The sequence below is a fragment of the Tachypleus tridentatus genome, chromosome 13 (assembly GCF_004210375.1).
Source record: "Tachypleus tridentatus isolate NWPU-2018 chromosome 13, ASM421037v1, whole genome shotgun sequence".
Lineage (NCBI taxonomy): Eukaryota > Metazoa > Arthropoda > Merostomata > Xiphosura > Limulidae > Tachypleus > Tachypleus tridentatus.
Genome location: NC_134837.1, coordinates 108,960,758 through 108,979,967, shown reverse-complemented (window position 1 = coordinate 108,979,967; position 19,210 = coordinate 108,960,758). Strand labels below are relative to the sequence as shown.

General features: G+C 35.8%; 1 protein-coding gene across 1 annotated transcript; it reads left to right on the top strand.

Moving 5' to 3' along the window:
- The first annotated feature begins 4,965 nt into the window (after window positions 1-4,965).
- Window positions 4,966-18,982, top strand: LOC143237857 (tubulin beta-1 chain-like). Its single transcript, XM_076477541.1, has 8 exons — window positions 4,966-5,152; window positions 5,597-5,705; window positions 10,377-10,487; window positions 13,284-13,528; window positions 14,779-15,132; window positions 16,324-16,463; window positions 17,135-17,277; window positions 18,216-18,982. Exons 1-8 carry the CDS (start codon window positions 5,096-5,098, stop codon window positions 18,404-18,406), a joined length of 1,350 nt encoding a protein of 449 aa, XP_076333656.1. The 5' UTR covers window positions 4,966-5,095; the 3' UTR covers window positions 18,407-18,982.
- The last annotated feature ends 228 nt before the right edge of the window (window positions 18,983-19,210 follow it).

Sequence of the window (19,210 nt, the reverse complement as noted above, 5' to 3'; positions counted from 1 at the left end):
CTTCCGGTCATCGCGGAAGCTAAACGGCTGAAGAGCAACAGAAGATTATTATGTTGTTCACTCCAAGTCCATTGCCAACTGCGCGGGGCCTGGTCTTGAATATAGAACCGTTGTCCATGTATAAAACAGACACGGCAGTGATAGCAGTAGGGCACACAGACTTTGCTGCAGTGTCAGCGAGCTTGTTTCTACGACTACCGACGTGGCCTGATGATATCCAGAAAAACTGGATAGAAAGAAAAGGTATAAATAACAAACCATTTGGTTTTGAATATCGACGAGAAAAGAGTGAGAATAAACGTGAAGCGATCAGTAGAGAGCTAAGAGATTCAATGTGAATAGTAAAATTGATGTAGAAAAGCTTTTACGTGATCCAGAGCAAGAGAAATAGCATACAGCTAGGCAGTGAACAAAGAAACAGTAGAGGTTGTCCTGGGTGAAACTATTGAACCACAACAAACCATGGCAGAGCCCACAGAGTCACCTGATTTCGAACCATCCATATAAATGGGAATGGAAGCATGATTCGAAAACTGTTTGGCAAATAAAAGACAGTACTTCTGATCAGGAGTATAGGAGTATCCGCCTTCCTCAGATGACTCAAAGAAAGGTCACAGGTGAGAATGGTAATAAGCCATAGTGGAATCGGCTGACCAGTAGAGACAGCAACGTCATCTAAAGACAGATCCAATTCAGCCAGCTGCACCAGAGGGGATTATGTCCATTAAAGTTCCCTTGGATTAAAAAAGGAGAGGGCAACTGTTTAATGAGAGCATCAAAGTCTGATTGATCAGAGACAGGTAAAGAGAACAAAGAGTGATGGTACAATCCAGGGAAACACGGATGGCAACGGCCTTCAAAGGTGTATCGAGTAACGAAGACAGGGCAGACACATGATGGTCGACTGGTAGTGCCAGCTCTCCAGGCAGTCGTCCATCACACAACCTATTTTTCCGGTATAAAGAAAATTGTCGAAAGGTGACTGTGTCGACAGGTTTCAGAAACGTTTCCTGTAAAGAAAGACACACAGGATGATAGGAATCAATCAAGGCTATAATGTCATCCAGACTAGAATGAAAACCTCGACAGTTCCACTGTATTAATGTGGTCATTTTTATTTAGGTAGAGATGAAGTTTGTGGAGAACCCTTAGGTTTACAACCATATAATTTTCTTTATTAGAACGAGGTCTTTTGATCTCCACGGATTCTGCCCTGGACCGAGTGGGCAGGTCTCTATCAGTAGATGTAGATTCCAGCGAATGAGATCAAGAACGAATAATCGTTCTAGGTCTCGGGGCCGAAGAAGGTCCACTGGAACATACACCAGAAACCAGGCCCAAAAGAAGTGGACTTAAGCAGTCAGTGGGAGGAATGGTGCGAGCAGAGACAAAAGCAGACGTGGACTTGCCAACACTTTTATCCAAAGAGAGCAAAATACTCTGCACATGATTTGAAAATGACTCTACTGGAAGCACAGAAAGATCTGTCTGTACTCTCACTGAAGCAGTATATGTTCAAGATGGAGGTGGGAACAATGACTCCCGAGCCTCATTTTCAAGTGCTGTATCTCTTTCTCTTCTTACGTAGGGTAAGAACGAAAGTAAGTGGGGTGAGAGTCTCCCCAAGTAATACACTGAGTGTCCAGTTCGCACCCCTAAACACCATGATCTTTGCCACCACAATGAGCATGCGTCAAAGAACAACAACATGATGACTTCTACTTACCAAACTACTGACTCTGGAAAAATTAGAGAAGGTTGAGAATTTGTGGCTGTACCTTACTGTTCAGATTACCCATCTTAACAGTGGCAGGTAGACGCGGTGACATAAATGTCAAAATTAAAAAATTTGTAGGCAGCATAATTCTGTCCTTTCGAATGAAAATGCACTTCACTGCAGAAACTCCTTGGGTGGAGAAACCAACGAGGATCTCTGACTCGAAGATGTTCTTCAAATTCCTCTCGTGAGTAATTCAAAGTAGCAAGGGGAGTAACCTCAATGTGTGTATTCCTAATGGTCTTCGAATGCAAGAGGACTTCACTGTGTTTTGGAGTGGATCTTTCCAACAAGATGTCTCCAGAACGTAGCTTCTTGACTGACTTAGAATAGCCAACAAGCTCCTTTAATTATTTCTGAATAAAAAAGGAAGACATTTGCCTTAAAGATTTGTCTAACAAAGAATGTGATATGAGAAAATGATGTACAGGTGAAGAAGAAGGTGAAAATTGCTGTCAGAGTCTTCAGGATGTGGTGACATACCAATGAGATGTTTATATTATTTTATTTTTATTTGGATTCGGGAGGTCCATAATAAAATAAAAAAGATTCAGTACCAACTGACCTCACCCATCATAGATCCCTACAAGGAGATGTACTACAGTGCTAAAGAGAGACACTGTGGCAAAGCTAGGGATTCGTTAGGACTATATCAAAATACCACCGTTAGATGCAATGTCCACAATACCTGTGAAGAACGTCCGACACTGGTACTCTGTACAAGCCGATTGACCCTGGAGAGGGTCACCCGTCTTCAAGAATTCAAGGCTAAATTGTGTTATGGAGTTGGATCCCTTCACGGGTCGCCACGTAAGACAAACATGTAGGTGAAGACTCTGTAGTTTTACTTTACCTCCTCTGGGAGGTCCCTTCACCGTCTACAGGAACTGACCTCGAGGGGAACTGGTAACAATAATTGTAGTAATATATATATAATAATTCTATTTAAGAATTTAGCTGACTAAAGGATATAAAGTATGAATTATTACCTTGCTATCAGTACTGTTTTTTTTAATTCCATGTAACGTTATAGACGAAATAGATGTCAAACGTATTAACAGCGCATCCTACATTAATTCGTGTTGTGTATTTGTGAATTGGTTTGTCCGAGAACTACTTCCACAGTTTCGGAGCTAGCAGGACCAAACTTGGCAGGCAGACTCGGGGTGGCCCAGGGATGTCTTTACATATATGGCGTATTCTCTAACTAAGAGGGACTTAAATGATATTCAGTGATGACGATGATCTAAAAGTACTATTGCTGGGTTGTTGAGCTTGAATCTAGCATCATATTTTATGTTCCTACCCTCCTCCCTCGAGATATTAGGGGAGGGGGAGTGTCATACTTGAAACTGTTTTCATAATCTTGTCCAGCATGTCCAGGTGGGTTAAGGCGTTCGACTCCCCATCGCACTAAACATGCTTGCCCTTTCAGCCGTGGGGACGTTATAATGTGACGGTCAATCCCACTATTCGTTGGTAAAAGAGTAGCCCAAGAGTTGGTGGTGGGTGGTGATGACTAACTGCCTTCCCTCTAGTTTTACGCTGCAAAATTAGGGACAGCTATCGCAGATAGCCCTCGTGCAGCTCTGCGTAAAATTAAAAAACAAACAAACAAAAAACAAATCATAATCCTACTCACAACTTATAATCACTAAAGGTGACAGAGTTGTTTAGATGACATGGGTCGGTATCCAAACGGAATTTTTTATTCGGGTAAGGATCCTCTTGAAGTAGCTTTAAAAGTAATTGGACACAGTGGAAAAGTATCGATTAGGGTCTCTGTCAATTATGAGGGGAACCTTTAATCCCCCAGCTAAGCGAGGCTTTTTTCTTGCTAATACCTCTAATTTCTTTTATATGCCAGTACTGTTTGCGTTGCAGATTTTTAAAGCTAGGTGTCTTTGCACGATGGTAGTTGTCTATTAGTATTTTGTATAAAATAAACAAATAATACTAAAATATCTAATCTGAAAAACAAATGCGTAGAGAATTAATACTTTCAAATATATTTCATAACTACTGTGTTCTGTGGGTAAATAAATTACAAGTACGTAATACTAATTAAAATAAACTACTTTATTTTACAATAGATGGCGATAAGCAAAATGTATAGTACAAACATATTTGATTTTTTAACGATTCTTTAAGTCAATTACCTTTAATTTTTATCAAAATCATTGTGTTTTATATCATGTCATAGAATATGAAGCACATAAACATTACATGTACATTACACATTGCTGTTAACGAGATACTATCGAACGTTTTCTTCTCAGGAAATGAAAAGTTTTATTCTGTTTAATATTTAGGACTTCTCAAAGATATAATTATTTATTTACATAAGCAGAACTTATTATACAGAACGACATAAGTTAATTCAAGGGATACAGTAACAAATAAGTGCTAAGATAACTGTATTTTGTTGATGTAAAATTAATATTTCTTAGTAACAAATAAGTGCTAAGATAACTGTATTTTGTTGATGTAAAATTAATATTTCTGAGTGTAGAAGGTCGAATATTTTTCATCATAGTTGTGTGATCTTCTTCAGACCTACAGATAAGTGAATTATCTGTCCTAAACAGATAGCTTATTCATTCAAACAGTAAAAGATAAATTACCTTTACAATCACTAAATATTTGTTTATAATAGAAATGTTATCCAAGCAATTATTACTATTAACTTTAGTTGTAATAGATCGAAGTTAACCGGTGGTGTAACTACATGTTTTGTTTGTTTTACAGCAAAGCTACATGAGGGTATCCAAGTGTCTCCACCGCGAGAAATCAAGCCAGTCCAGGATTTTGGCGTTGTAACTTCGTAAGCTTACCGCTGTCCCATCAGTGAGTCTCACGGTTTCAAAAGTAAACGAATATTTTTATAACACATATATCTGTAGGTGAAGTGAAAGTAGAGCATGGTTAATAAGAAGCGCCGTGACGGGCGTCGACATAACTGACGAAATCGCGGGAATTCTGTCTAAAATTTTGAGATTTACATATTATTAACTAAGTCGCTTTCAGTTCACTATAGCATGTACAGGTAGCAATGAGTCAGTTTGCTCTTGTTTACTTAGAGAAACAATAAAGAACTGCAAAACCCGTGACTTTTTGTTGTAATGGCAGAAAAAAAAAAAGATCGAAGCGTGACAGTCTTGTTCAATATTTTCTGATTAGGTCGAACTTTGAGCACCGAAAGACAAAGCTATCGCTTATCGTGCGTTGCTGAATTATCATCAGATTCGCACACCAAGAGGTATTTGCTATTTGAAACAGAAACTTTTATTACCTCACCTGTGTTTAGTTTTCATAAAAATGAGGGAGATTGTTCACATCCAAGCAGGACAGTGTGGAAACCAAATAGGGTCAAAGGTTGGTAAAAAATCTTAGCTAGTTTTGAAAAGTTATATTTAAATGCAATTGCTATGTAAGTATTTTAATAAATTGTAAGTATTATTCAGACAGTGCTAAATCTTAAAACTTAATTTTCACACTTATACCAATAATAATGTTAAAACTTCAAATCAGCCTGCATACCTGCTCTATTAAAAACAAACAAACTTCCCTGCTTTCTTTTATTCTTGCTTTGCCTATTTTGAATTTATATAATAAAGAATATGCCCATAACAATAGTAAAAACTTCAGACTAGAAAAATATGTGGTATTTAATACGCATTTCGTACAACTGGATCCAGTTTAATATTTTTAATTCGTGTTTCAATACTCCTATTTTAACCAGCTTTATAGATAGATCTACTCATGTCGTATGTCATAAATATAGTGTTCTATTACTGTTTACTTCCTTAATATCCGTAGTTCTGGTCTGTGATATCAGAGGAACATGGGATAAATCCAATTGGAAAGTACTGTGGAGAGTCCAGTCTTCAAAGAGACAAAATAGGCGTGTATTTCAATGAGGTAGCAGGTATGAAGTTTTCACACTTATGTGTATTTTGATGTAGTACATCCTTGACCAAAATGTTTGTAGTTTTGTAACAAATAAGATGATTATTATTCTGATTAAATACAATTACACTCAGCACTATTACTCTGAGGAATGCATGTCATATTAAACATCTACATACGTAATCTGTATAATAAAACAAGTGCTAAGGACATCATGAACATATTTTTAGAACAGCAAAAATATTTATCAGATATCGGTAGACAGATGTGTAATTCAGCATTTCACCTATCGTAACAAAACATATATAATGACAAGCATGTCACCAAATTATTATAAATAGTGTCTACAACTTTATATCAGTTCATATTAAACATCCAGTTCTTGGTTGGACCTCCTACTTTAATGATCTCCATAAGATGACGTGGCATGCTGTCGATAAGGTTATTGATGTAATTCATCGTGATTTAATCCCAGCTCGTCACTACAATTTGCTGCAGCTTACAGTAACTGGAGTAAGATCGTAGTTAGCAAATATTTGGCTTGATTCTTCCAATCAGTTTTCAAGTTTTAAACGTCCTTCTGGTTGAGATAATTCCATGCAATACCCATACTGTAGGAACTTGCATTGTCATCCTGGAATACATAGCTATAACCAAACCTTTTTTCAGCACATGATAGAACTATCATCTCCATGTGGTACCTGTAGGAGACGCCATTGACGTTTCCTTCGAGAATATGGCGATACGTTTTTCCACCATAACGAATAGCTGCCTGAACACCTACTGCACAACTTCCTGTGTGTCTTTTGTTGGAAAAACAGTCTTTCCTAATTTGTTCTCCAGGCAAACGACGAACACGAATCCTACCTTCAACTCTAACAATCTAGAAACAGGAATTATCTAAGAAGGATGGCATCGCTAGTGTCCTAATTGTAAGTTGGCATGTAACATAGTGATGACGGTGAATTCTGATTAATATTAGTTTGACAAATAACCTCGTTTGGCAAGCGTCCTATCCACTTTTCTTTCATATAACCTGAAATGAATGTGTTCACGTCATTGCTATCGTTACGTGTTGCAAGACTTCTTTTGCTCGACATATTAACATGATCAAAAGACTGCCCGGAACAGCAGTTTCCGGCGTTTTTCAGTAAATTTTCCTGGATAAAAATTTCGTGTAATCCGATAAAGCTTGATGATTTTGAATACAGTACACTATGAGTAAGTACCCTCCTGTTCTGGCAATATCCATTTGATTCATATTATTTTTGGACAAACGAACAATTTGATGTCCATAACTGGCATGACACGAGGAATGAATCTACACCAAGTTAAAAACGTTGAACTGTTTCGAAAAACAATTATACCAAAATCACTCCCTTTTATACCAAACATCTGTGTATGTGTGTTTTGATGAAAAAATGTTCAAAATAAGTTATACAGACCAGAATAACAACTCGAACATATTTTTGAAATCATATGTTACCTTTTCTCTTACTACTCGGGCATTTGCTCAATAACTACTCCATGGATGTAGACAGAAACTTTAATATATAAAAAGAGTTCTAACATTTTGGACATGAATGTAGGAGCTATGTGTTTTTTGTTTATAATTGCATGTGTATTTCAGAATAGTAGTAGATCCGTAGTTTTATAGTATATTTCAATAAAGTAGGTGGCATGTGGTTTGTAGGGCTGAGTGTGCATTTTAATAAAGTAGTAGATCTGTGGTTATTATAGTTGCATGATTTTTTCAATGAACTAGTAGTTACGTGGTTTTTGTATTTGCAATGTTACTATAAAAAATGTAATTCTTTGCAATTAGGCCCTACATGGCCAGGTGGGTTAAGACGTTCGATTCGTGATCTGAGGGTCGCGGGTTCGAATCCCCATCGCACCAAACATGCTTGCCCTTTCAGCCGTGGGGTTGTTATAATGTAATAGAGTTGGCATTGGGTGGTGATGGCTAGCTTCCTTCCCTCTAGTCTTACACTGCAAAATTAGGGACAGCTAGCGCTGATAGCTCTCGAGTAGCTTTGCGCGAAATTCCAAAAACAAAAAAAAACAACAATATTTTGTAATTGTTGTGAGACACTTTCAAATCAATTGTTTTATTAATAATTACTTCAGTACCTAATGTTATATTATTAAAGACTATGTGTGTCTTGTGGTATTAACAAAATAGGCAAAGCCGTCATATCATAATGCTTTATAACAAGTCAAGAAACAAGGAAATAAAAACATAATTTCAAGATGTAAGTTAACTATGATGCACGAAGTTAAACAGATGAAAAAAAGAAACACAGACATCTGTGTGTCTCTCGAGAGAGAGCATCGGGAAGATAAGTATACAGATAACAGATGTCTATCACAAAACTACATAGTGGGTTATCTGCACTCTGCCCACCATATGTATCGAAACTGAATTTTAGCATCGTATGTCTTCCGAGAGATAAACAGATAATTATTGTAAATGTATCTAGAAAAATTAGAGATAATTAAGGTTAACACAGATACATATAGAAACAAAGAAATCATTACAAGAATTAACACGTGCACAGGTCTAAAGAGAATAGGGAAAGGAAACAGTCATTTGAAGAAGAACTAGGCTATGAATAATAAACACACACATACAGTAATCCAGTAGAGTACTACACACTAACAGAAAGAAATACAACCTCTTCAAAGGGATTACTTCTTATATATCCACAGAGAAACAGATCATCAGTATGATTTCTGTACACGTATTTTTAAGAGAAGCCAGATAACCAGGTAGATTAGAGCATAAGTATTTCTCTCCTCTATTTCTAAACGAAAATAATTGTGGCTCTGCTTTAAAAATACAGAAGTGTAATTTCCATTCATTCCTGACTTAATAATGATAATACTACGAATACTAGCAAATGTTTCACAGCGGTATTTATTTCGTTGACTTCGCGAGGATGGCGTGAACGTGGGTAAATTAAATATTAACATAAAATTTTCTTGAACTTCACTCCTACTGGCCAGCTTCTTCATATTAGTGTAATTATTTTCAACATATTGACTGATGCATTTATCCAAATGTCCTAGATGTTTGGGTAAGATTGAAGAATTCCTGAAAACACGATGGCGATCCGAGTTCGGGACGTAGGTGTTAAGGCAAGTGTGAAGAGTGGAATGGATGTTAAATTCTTAAAACTTGTAAAATAAACAGAGTATAGAATTTGGGTATCTCTTTGTTATATATATGTATATCCAAAGTACCTGAACGTTTTGTAGTGACCAGAGATCAAAAAGCTGGAAATATTTTGTAAAAAAGAAAGAGACATACAAATACAAATCCTTTTATATATATATACATATGCATATAAACTAAACAGTCCAATTTCTCAACGTACTTAAAATACTCACGAGGATGTTTTGGTCTGAGTCAGTCACAGACTCAGTCTCCGCAGTAGTTCAACCAAGGAAAATATTCCTTTTACCTTACACCAGTGGCACATTAGAAGACTGTGTTCATTCAACATTTATAGTTTTACACTAACTCAAACATTGGCTTTTATCCTCTGTGTCAGTTCATTCTACATAGACATAACTCTTGGATTATGTCTCGTATGTCTCTCATGCAGGTATAGCTTCTGCCAATGTCCAGCTTATATATATATATATATGTAACCTCTACTCGCTCAACCACAGATTCGTATCCTCTGTGTTGGTTTATTACACACAGACGTTACTCCTGGATTATGTCTTTCTGACACAGTATAACTTCTGTCTATTCTCAGCCTTTTTGTTAGTTTACTCTACATATATTTTTAGATTCTTTGTTATCTCAGGCTGTCCTCATCTGAGATAATTTAGAGTATGACAAACCAACAGCTATGTCCAATCGCCTACAAACTGGTTGTTAAACCTTGTGAATCATTTACAGACCTGAACCTTTTAGTTTTCTTTAACTAAAGCATATAGATTCCTGATAGATCAAACCCATAGTTTTAAATTTTTGGAGTAATACACTAACTAACAGTAATACACATATCTGGTAATATGTGATAAAAATTGCTTAAAACCAATCATTGTCAAAGACTTTTTTTTTCATTGAAGCTATAATTCTCAACAGACGATTTTGTTTCCAAAATATTAGTTTTTGAATTTATATGTAACCACATTTTTTTTTTCAATTTCGCAAAAATTGCTTGTAATGCCATCTGGGAGGAAATGTAAACATCTCAATTCTTGAACCATCGGGACATGAGCACCAGAGAGAGAATTTATTTTTTTAGTGTGAAAAAATTACGCATATAATTAAATCATTCGCAAATTATTCAACAAACCAAGTATTTTCTCTATTGACATGTTCTTTATATTCAGAGAAGTGTCCAATTTTTAAAAACCGTACAGGCGAAACGTATTCGTGTAACTCATGAATTGAGTTTAATAAGTGACAACCAACTATCTCTTTTTCGAATACCGTTTTTATTGACATGTTTCCATATAAAATATTGACTCCTTATATTTGAAGAAGTGTCAAACTTTTCATAATTCTCATAGTCAAACATACTGATGTTATTCAATAATTATATTTATTAAATGATTCACTTCATTTTACCCTTTCTTAATATTTTTAAGTGTGTTTAAATAAACCTAATAAGAATAAAGTGTTAACACAGTTCTTTAAATCAACTACTTTTTCTTTTCATATTTACAGGCAGACGATACGTTCCACGAGCTGTTCTAGTTGACTTAGAACCTGGTGTTTTGGATTCAATTCGATCTGGATCAATTGGACAACTCTTCAGACCCGACAATTTTATTTTTGGTAAGTATTATTGGTTTAAGAAACAATAACATCTATTTTTTCGTATAGCTCTAATAGTTTTGGAAAACTTATTAGGGCAAGCTACGTTATTATATCGTCAATTCATAACATATAGTTTTGGGAAGGATTGTTGAGACGCTAATAATACATTTCGAATCATTAGGTAGATCCCAAACTTGTAATATAATTTAATATAATATAAACAATAATTAATACTGTGTTTTGAATTAAGTAGACCTTAAACTTAAAATATGATGCAAACTGGTTATGACATTAATACTGTGTAGATCATAGTGTAGATCTACTTAAAATATGATATAACATGATTAAGACCTGTAGTCATTGTTAAGATGATTCTGTTTAATATTTATTTTCATATATATAATAGCTTTAGTTACGCTTCTTAATCCCGTGTTTATGAATGATGGCAATTAGGACGTTTGTAGTTACTAAAAAAACGTTAATAAAGTGTTTGAAAATTGCATCCGGGGCCCGGCATGACAGAGTGGTTAAGGCACTCGACTTGTAATCTGAAGGTCACATGCTCGCCCTTTTAGCAGGGGGCGTTATAATGTGACGGTCAATCGCACTATTCGTTGATAAAAGAGTAGCCCAAGACCTGGCGGTGGATGGTGATGACTAGCTGCCTTCCCTCTAGTCTTACACTGCTAAATTAGGAACGGCTAGCGCAGATAGCTCGCGAGTAGCTTTGCGCGAAATTCAAAACAAACCAAACCAAGATTGCATCTGTACTACATCGTCGTATGACAACCAAGAGGGAAGAAGTTAGTTGTATTTCTGTTTAATGCTTGTAAGAACATTAATACATGATATCACTGGAGTAATAATAGCTGAAAAAAACTTCTAGGATAATACTTAATCAGGTGAATGACAGAGGGCTGAGGGCTTTAGTTAGTGCAAAATTTGACACTAAATAAAGTTGTAACCGTCGTGGAATAAAATATCGATACACCTTCGTTGAAAGTGTCAGCGTGTGGTAGGTATGTCATAATAATTATTGTAACAGCAAATAACATGACTTGAAATAGAGTTAACCTGTTTGTAACAAAATGTTAGAGAACAAATAAATGAAGTAGTAGAGTACGGATGGTAACATGACCGAAAGGATATTGTACCACATATTTCTGTGATAATCAAAACAGACAGTTAATGTTTTGATTACTTATTAATGTTTTAAGTTAATAACAATGCAAAAATCAAATACTAATTAACTAGAGTTAAAATGGTTATTTTAGAACTGTTCAGCGCTAAAATGCAGGGTTCGATTCTGCACAGTCTCAACAGATAAATCAATCTGTCATTGCTCTAAAACTAAGAAACAAACAACTGTTTATTGGACAGAAATTTGAAGGTGTGTGAGAGAGCACTTTAGTTAGTATGTATGCTTTATAATATTTGATGAAAGTACACGAGGGTTAATCGTCCTTAAGTTTGATGAGGGTCGTGGGTTCGAATCCCGGTCGCACCAAACATGTTCGCCCTTTCAACCGTGGGGGCGTTATAATGTTACGGTCAATCCCACTATTCGTTGGTAAAAGAGTAGCCCAAGAGTTGGTAGTGGGTGGTGATGATGACTAGCTACCTTCCCTCTTGTCTTACACTGCTAAATTAGGGACGGCTAGCAGCTTTGCGCGAAATTCAAAACAAACAAACCTTAATTTTGAGACCCCCAGTGGCACAGTGCTATGTCTGCGGACTCAAACCGCTAAAAACCGAGTTTTGATATCCGTGGTGGGCAGAGCACATAGAGATCCCATTGTGCATCTTTGTGCTTAATACTAAACAAACCTTGATTCTGAACTGATAGATTATAAGGAAGGCAGCTAGTAAACGGCACTCACCGCTAACTTTTAGGTTACCCTTGTCTAATCGAATATTTTAATTTGTACAAAACTCTAACAGCGCGTACACGGTCCCAAAGTTTGGAACGAAAAACATATTTGAGGCAATAAATCACGAACCTTTGGTTCACAGTCCTGGCATACTAACAACTATATATCTCTGGTCAAATACGATTTAGAAACAATACTGATAATCCTATTACACATACCTTTTACAACTGCGATTCGAGGTCTCTAGAATTATGTATATAAATTAGTATCTGAAACAAGGTTAAGCATGAAACTTGTATACGTTTTACGAATCATAGTTTTCGTGTTCTTTTCAACCAGTTTATCAATCTAAACTATTGTTAAGTTATAAGTACAAAATATTTTTGCTACGTTTTCTTAATATGTTCTGATTTAGCATTTTCCAGCTATTTTTAATAAGACGTTAGCATGGCGTAGTGTTATATTATATATTGTTTCTCTGTTTTTTGAATTTTGCCCAAAGCTTCTCGAGGGCTATCCGCGATAGCCGTCCCTAATTTAGCAGTGTAAGACTAGAGGGAAGGTAGCTAGTCATCATCACCACCCACTGCCAACTCTTGGGCTACTCTTTTACCAACGAATAGTGGGATTGACCGTCACATTATCACGCCCCCACGGCTGAAAGGGCGAACATATTTGGTACGACCGTGATTCGAACCCGCGACCCTCAGATTATGAGTCGAACGCCTTAACACACCTGGCCATGTGTTATATTACATATTGTAACAACACGGACATTTTCTTTAATAATAACAAATTTATTGTTCTAATATAATGAGTGATATAAATAATATACTACTAGAAGTTATAACATAAAATATGTACAGTGTATATAAAGATGTTTCTACTGATAACGCGCTTCCTCCTAAACTTTTCTTTACTGTGTGTGTATTTACTTTACCAGGAAAAAATGGAGCAAGCAACAACTGGGCGAAGGGCTTCTACACGGATGGTGCTGAGCTCATTGATACCACGTTGGACGTCATCAGGAAAGAAGCAGAATCCTGTGATTGTGTGCAGGGATTTCAACTTACTCATTCTCTAGGAGGAGGCACGGGATCAGGATTGGGAACCTTGCTGCTTTCAAAGCTGAAGGAAGAATACCCTGATCGGATCCTTTCCTCATTTTCGGTGTTTCCTTCGCCAATAGTAAATCACTGTTTCAACAATATGTTTCTCAATTTCGTGCTTTACACTAGGTGGCCATACTATCAACCTTGCGTTTAATATAGTGAACTAAAATAGTTTACCAAAAACTTGTTCTATGTGATCAAAAAAAGTATTCCAGACGCTCTAAGATACTAAACCTGATGGTTTATCTAATCTAATATTCAAACAATTCAGTCCATGCGGTATACTTACAAAGCTCGGGAAGTTTTGTTTATTTTCTTTTGAATTTCGCGCAAAGCTACTCGAGGGCTATCTGCGCTAGTCGTCCCTAATTTAGCAGTGTAAGACTAGAGGGAAGGCAACTAGTCCTCACCACCCACCGCCAACTCTTGGGCTACTATTTTACCAACGAATAGTGGGATTGACCGTCACTTATAACGCCCCCACGGCTGAAAGGGCGAGCATGTTTGGTGCGATGGGGATTCGAACCCGCGACTCTCACATTACGAGTCGAACGCCTTAACCCACCTGGCCATGCCGGGCCACTGCTCGGGAAGTATGACACCTTTTAGGGTAACATACTTTGTGTTACTCAATTCTTTAAATAAAACGCAAGGCAAGAGAAACAGGGTTTCTTTCATGATAACATATTTTTAATATAATTACAAAACTGGGGAAGCATAGTTTTCTTTTTAAGGCAAGACACTTTACAAATTTATGTAATTCAATTATTTAAATATAATTATACATCTGGGGAAGCGTGATTCATATTAGGACGGCAGAGTATATGTAACTCAGTTCTTTCACTATAACTGCTAAACTGGGAAAAATGATCTATTTTAGAACGGCAGACTGCTTGTAAATCAATTCTTTGGGTATAATAGCAAATCTAAGGAAATATACATTTCTTTCACGGCAGTAGTTTGGCTTGTTTTTTTTTTTATTTCGCGCAGAGCTACACGAGTGCTATCTGCGTTAGCTGTCCCTTATATTAGTAGTGCAAGGCTAGAGTGAAGACAACTATCATCAACATCGACCGTCAACCCTTGTGCTACTCTTTTATCAACGAATAATGGGATTGCCAAAACGTATAACGTCCTCTACGGCTAAAAGGTCGAGTATGTTTGATGTGACGGGGATTCGAACTCGCGACTCTCAGATTGCGGGTCGGGGCTCTAACCACCTGGCCTATGGCAATAGGCCTTGCGTAATTCAATTATAGTGTAGCGGCGAAACTGGATAATACGATTCTTCGAATGGTACATAACATAATAGGTGAATATTTGCAGGTTTCCGATGCAGTGGTCGAGCCATATAATGCAACATTATCAGTACACCAGTTACTAGAGAACACAGATGAAACCTTCTGTATCGACAACGAGGCTCTCTACAACATTTGTTTTCAAACCCTAAAGCTTCAAAAACCGGTAAATGATGACCTGAACAAGCTCGTGTCTTCTACCATGTCCGGTGTGACAACTTGTCTTCGGTTTCCTGGTCAGTTAAATGCTGATCTTAGGAAACTTGCAGTAAATATGGTTCCTTTTCCACGTTTACATTTCTTCATGCCAGGATTTAGCCCACTCGTCGCCAAAGGAAGCCAGGCGTATAGCAGTTTGAATGTCCAAGAACTCACCCAACAGGTAGAAGCAATAAAAGTATTATCATGTTATTACATTCAATCATTTAAATACAATATTTTATTTTTATCAGCGATTTATAAAGCCTTATAATAAATAACCAGAAAACTGTTTGATGACATTAAATGCTTTCTCAAGCACTTGTTTTGCACAAACACAAACTGTATTATTTCACCACTTAGTTTGTTAGGTGGCTGTTAGTAAAAGAGGGATGGTATACAAATTAATGAATAGATTGTAATAGTAGCTTGTAAAAAGAGTGTGGTGTATAGATTGATACATCAGTTGGTGTCGTACCTGATAAGTGTAGTGTGGTGTATAGATTGATAGATCAGTTGGTGTCGTACCTGATAAGTGTAGTGTGGTGTATAGATTGATAGATCAGTTGGTGTCGTACCTGATAAATGTAGTGTGGCGTATAGATTGATAGATCAGTTGGTGTCGTACCTGATAAGTGTAGTGTGGTGTATAGATTGATAGATCAGTTGGTGTCGTACCTGATAAGTGTAGTGTGGTGTATAGATTGATAGATCAGTTGGTGTCGTACCCGATAAGTGTAGTGTGGTGTATAGATTGATAGATCAGTTGGTGTCGCACCTGATAAGTGTAGTGTGGTGTATAGATTGATAGATCAGTTGGTGTCGTACCTGATAAGTGTAGTGTGGTGTATAGATTGATAGATCAGTTGGTGTCGTACCTGATAAGTGTAGTGTGGTGTATAGATTGATAGATCAGTTGGTGTCGTACCTGATAAGTGTAGTGTGGTGTATAGATTGATAGATCAGTTGGTGTCGTACCTGATAAATGTAGTGTGGTGTATAGATTGATAGATCAGTTGGTGTCGTACCTGATAAGTGTAGTGTGATGTGTAGATTGATGGAGAGATTGAACTAGTTGCTTGTATGGAGTGTAATGACACACTGGATGAGATGTTTAGGTCGATGGATGAGTGTGATTGTAGCTAGTAGATGGCATGCAATGGTGCAAGTTGTTGGGTTTATTATTGCGGTAGAAACATATGAGTGAGTGATAGAGATGGTAGACGTTGGTAAATGAAGTGTTGTGGTGCAGTGTTGTGATTATGATTGTTCAATAAGTTACGGTAGTAGGAGATGGTAATATTCTGTTAAATGTTATATTTCCAGAAAAGTAGATCTCATTAAGTAAGCGGATTAATCTCACATTTTTTTGTAGATGTTTAGCGCTCGAAACATAATGACTGCATGTGATCCTCGCCACGGGAAGTACCTCACTGCAGCAGCAATGTTCAGGGGCATAGTAAGCATGAAAGAAGTGGAAGAACAGGTTTTACTGATGCACACCAAAAATAGCAGGTTTGCAAAAGTTTTTATTTGAGTCAAATTGCCGTCACCCACAAAAATACAGTTTATAATATTAACAGCATCACAATGGAGGACACTAGCCAACTAATTATCTATATCAGGATATAACAGTTTTCAGTGTTTTTGCCAATAGATTTATTTTAAAAAGCACGTGATGCAATGGAAGAATGGATGAAAAATACAATGAAGATGCTTGATTAACTGTTAAGTTTCATCTCGTTCGTGATAAAGAACTTCAGAAAGTAGTTAAATAAGCAAGTAAATATTTGTATATATACATGTATATATATGTGTAGTGGGAAAGCCTGTTAATTTTGTGGGTTTAATTGACAACAATAACTGAAACAGCACGGTGTTAGGATTTCTAGATAGATCAGTGAAGAAAACGGTTATCAAATAACGATGCTCTATTAAAAAAGAAAATGTAGCAATTTTTGTAAAGACAAACAATATAAATTATCAAATAATGATGACTTTATAATAAAGAAAACATTTACAAATTTTCAAATAACATTTCCTTATAATAAAGAAAAAAATTCATTCTCCATAAAATCAATATATGTAAACATGATATTCACCATATAAAAGTTAATTATTAACGAGTTTTTAAGTCTGTTTGGCGTGAACAAAGTTGTTTGTCTGATAATTAACCTTTATTCCAGCTACTTTGTCGAATGGATTCCTAACAACATAAAAGTTGCAGTCTGTGACATTCCACCACGAGGCTTGAAAGTGTCAGGAACATTTATTGGCAACTCAACGGCCATATTAGAAGTATTTAAGAGAATAGGAGACCTCTTCAGTGGTATGGATACTCATTTATTATATAACATTTACTGTACAAAAGACAGATAATAACTACCGTTTCTGTGTTCTGCTTGATGCTGACCCTTTGCTGTCTCCGAAACGGATTATGGCGATTTCAGCCACGCGAAGTTTATTTTAGTTAGGGATATCTGTAACAACTGTTTTTTTTACCGTTAATATCAATAACTTGTTTAGTTGTTTTTTTATTAACGATATCTGTTGTAGACCTTTAGAAAAAAGTACCTCATATTGTCACGTAGGTTCAAGAAGTCTTGATAGAAACGAAACAGCTTAAATGGACCTTTCACAAGAAAAGAGAATTATTTAGAGTTTTTAGATACAACTTTGACATTCCATAGTGTAAATAATTTTTGTACATACATTTGACATAGTTTAAATATATTATTTCAAAACAAGCTGTTAGCTGACTAGAAATAGGAGTCTACTGAAGGGATTACAGGGGGTTAACAAATAAATGGGAGAAGTTGCCTTTAACATAAGTAGTGTATTATTTGTTTTTTTGTATTAACAATATCTGTTGTGGACGTTTTTTGTCAGCAATATCTGTCACAACTGCTTTCATGTAACCTCAGTATTAGTAATTTACTTAGGTTTCGAACTTTTATTAATATAATTATAAAATGCAGGTCCCATTTTATATTCTGATGACATCAGTCGTGGAGTTTATTTTGTGACAATAACCACCAAGAACTTTTCGTTAGTCACATTTATATAATTATATCTATATCTATATATAATTATTTATGACAAGTTTTTCTTTGTGTTAGTAGCTCGTTACATTAATAAGATCTTCTTGTAATAAGAATAATAACACCAAAAAAACAAGGATATAACAATTAAAAATAAACTTAATATGCAGGTGCAACCATCAAATTTTCCGTTAACATAAAGCTAGAGTTTCTTGTTTTCTGACAGCTATGTTCCGACGAAGAGCTTTTCTCCACTGGTATACCCAAGAAGGAATGGATCTGATGGAATTTACAGAGGCAGAAAGCAACATGAAAGACTTAATTACAGAATATCAACAGTATCAAGATGCAACCACTGAAGAGGATATAGAGGAAGATGAAGACAAGGAAAAAGAAACAGAGGTTCTTGAAACATAATGTTCAACACACAATGAATAATGAGACTGCTATTAAAACAAAAGGTTTACATAAGTAATTGATAAAGTCTCAGATGCACACTTGGTCGTCATCAACAATGATCAATTTTATTGTATTTCTTCGTTCAGGTGAAGGTAAAGTTTAATTTTGTCGAACCTGAATATAATTAACATAAAACTAAAAATTTTGACAGTTAAACAATGGATAAATGTATGTAAAATATTGAATAACCATCTCCATAAATCCACAAAAGCCGGGTTTTAGTATTACAAGTCCGCACTCTTATTGCTCAGCCACTGGAGGACTAGTGGGTAAATGATAACTATATAATTTCTAAAATTGAAGGAGGAAGATTATTTTATGTCAAGGAATATTTAATAATAACATTTAATAGTCATATTAATCTCCTAATAAAGAAATATCTTTCTGTACATCAGCAAATACGATGGGTAATTAGTATTATTATATGATGATATTATACAGTCACCATAAATTTTAAATATGAGTTTGCGAGTCAATTGTTCTCAGAAACTCCTCATGACGAGAACAGCTCAAACAAAACTGTTTGATTAAAAACACCTTTGTTAATTGGATAAATACAAAAACTTTAAAAGAAGTTTCATATACAGTATTTTAATGAATCAATATTTTATTTATACATTCATTTGGAGAAGTTTTATCAATTTCAAATTAAACTCAAGTTTCTAACTAACTTTTTGATTGCTTGAAGAGGTTTCTCACTTTTAATTTTATAAACCAAAGCTGTTAAAATTAAGAAAATTCAGAAACAAAATCGTATTTTTG

Bases quoted from the DNA above. Each gene is read 5' to 3' on its own strand.
- LOC143237857 (XM_076477541.1), top strand. From the start codon at position 5,096: ATGAGGGAGATTGTTCACATCCAAGCAGGACAGTGTGGAAACCAAATA. The intron at 5,153-5,596 runs GTTGGTAAAAAA...TAATATCCGTAG, and splicing joins GAAACCAAATAGGGTCAAAG to TTCTGGTCTGTGATATCAGA. The intron at 16,464-17,134 runs GTTTGCAAAAGT...CCTTTATTCCAG, and splicing joins ATGCACACCAAAAATAGCAG to CTACTTTGTCGAATGGATTC.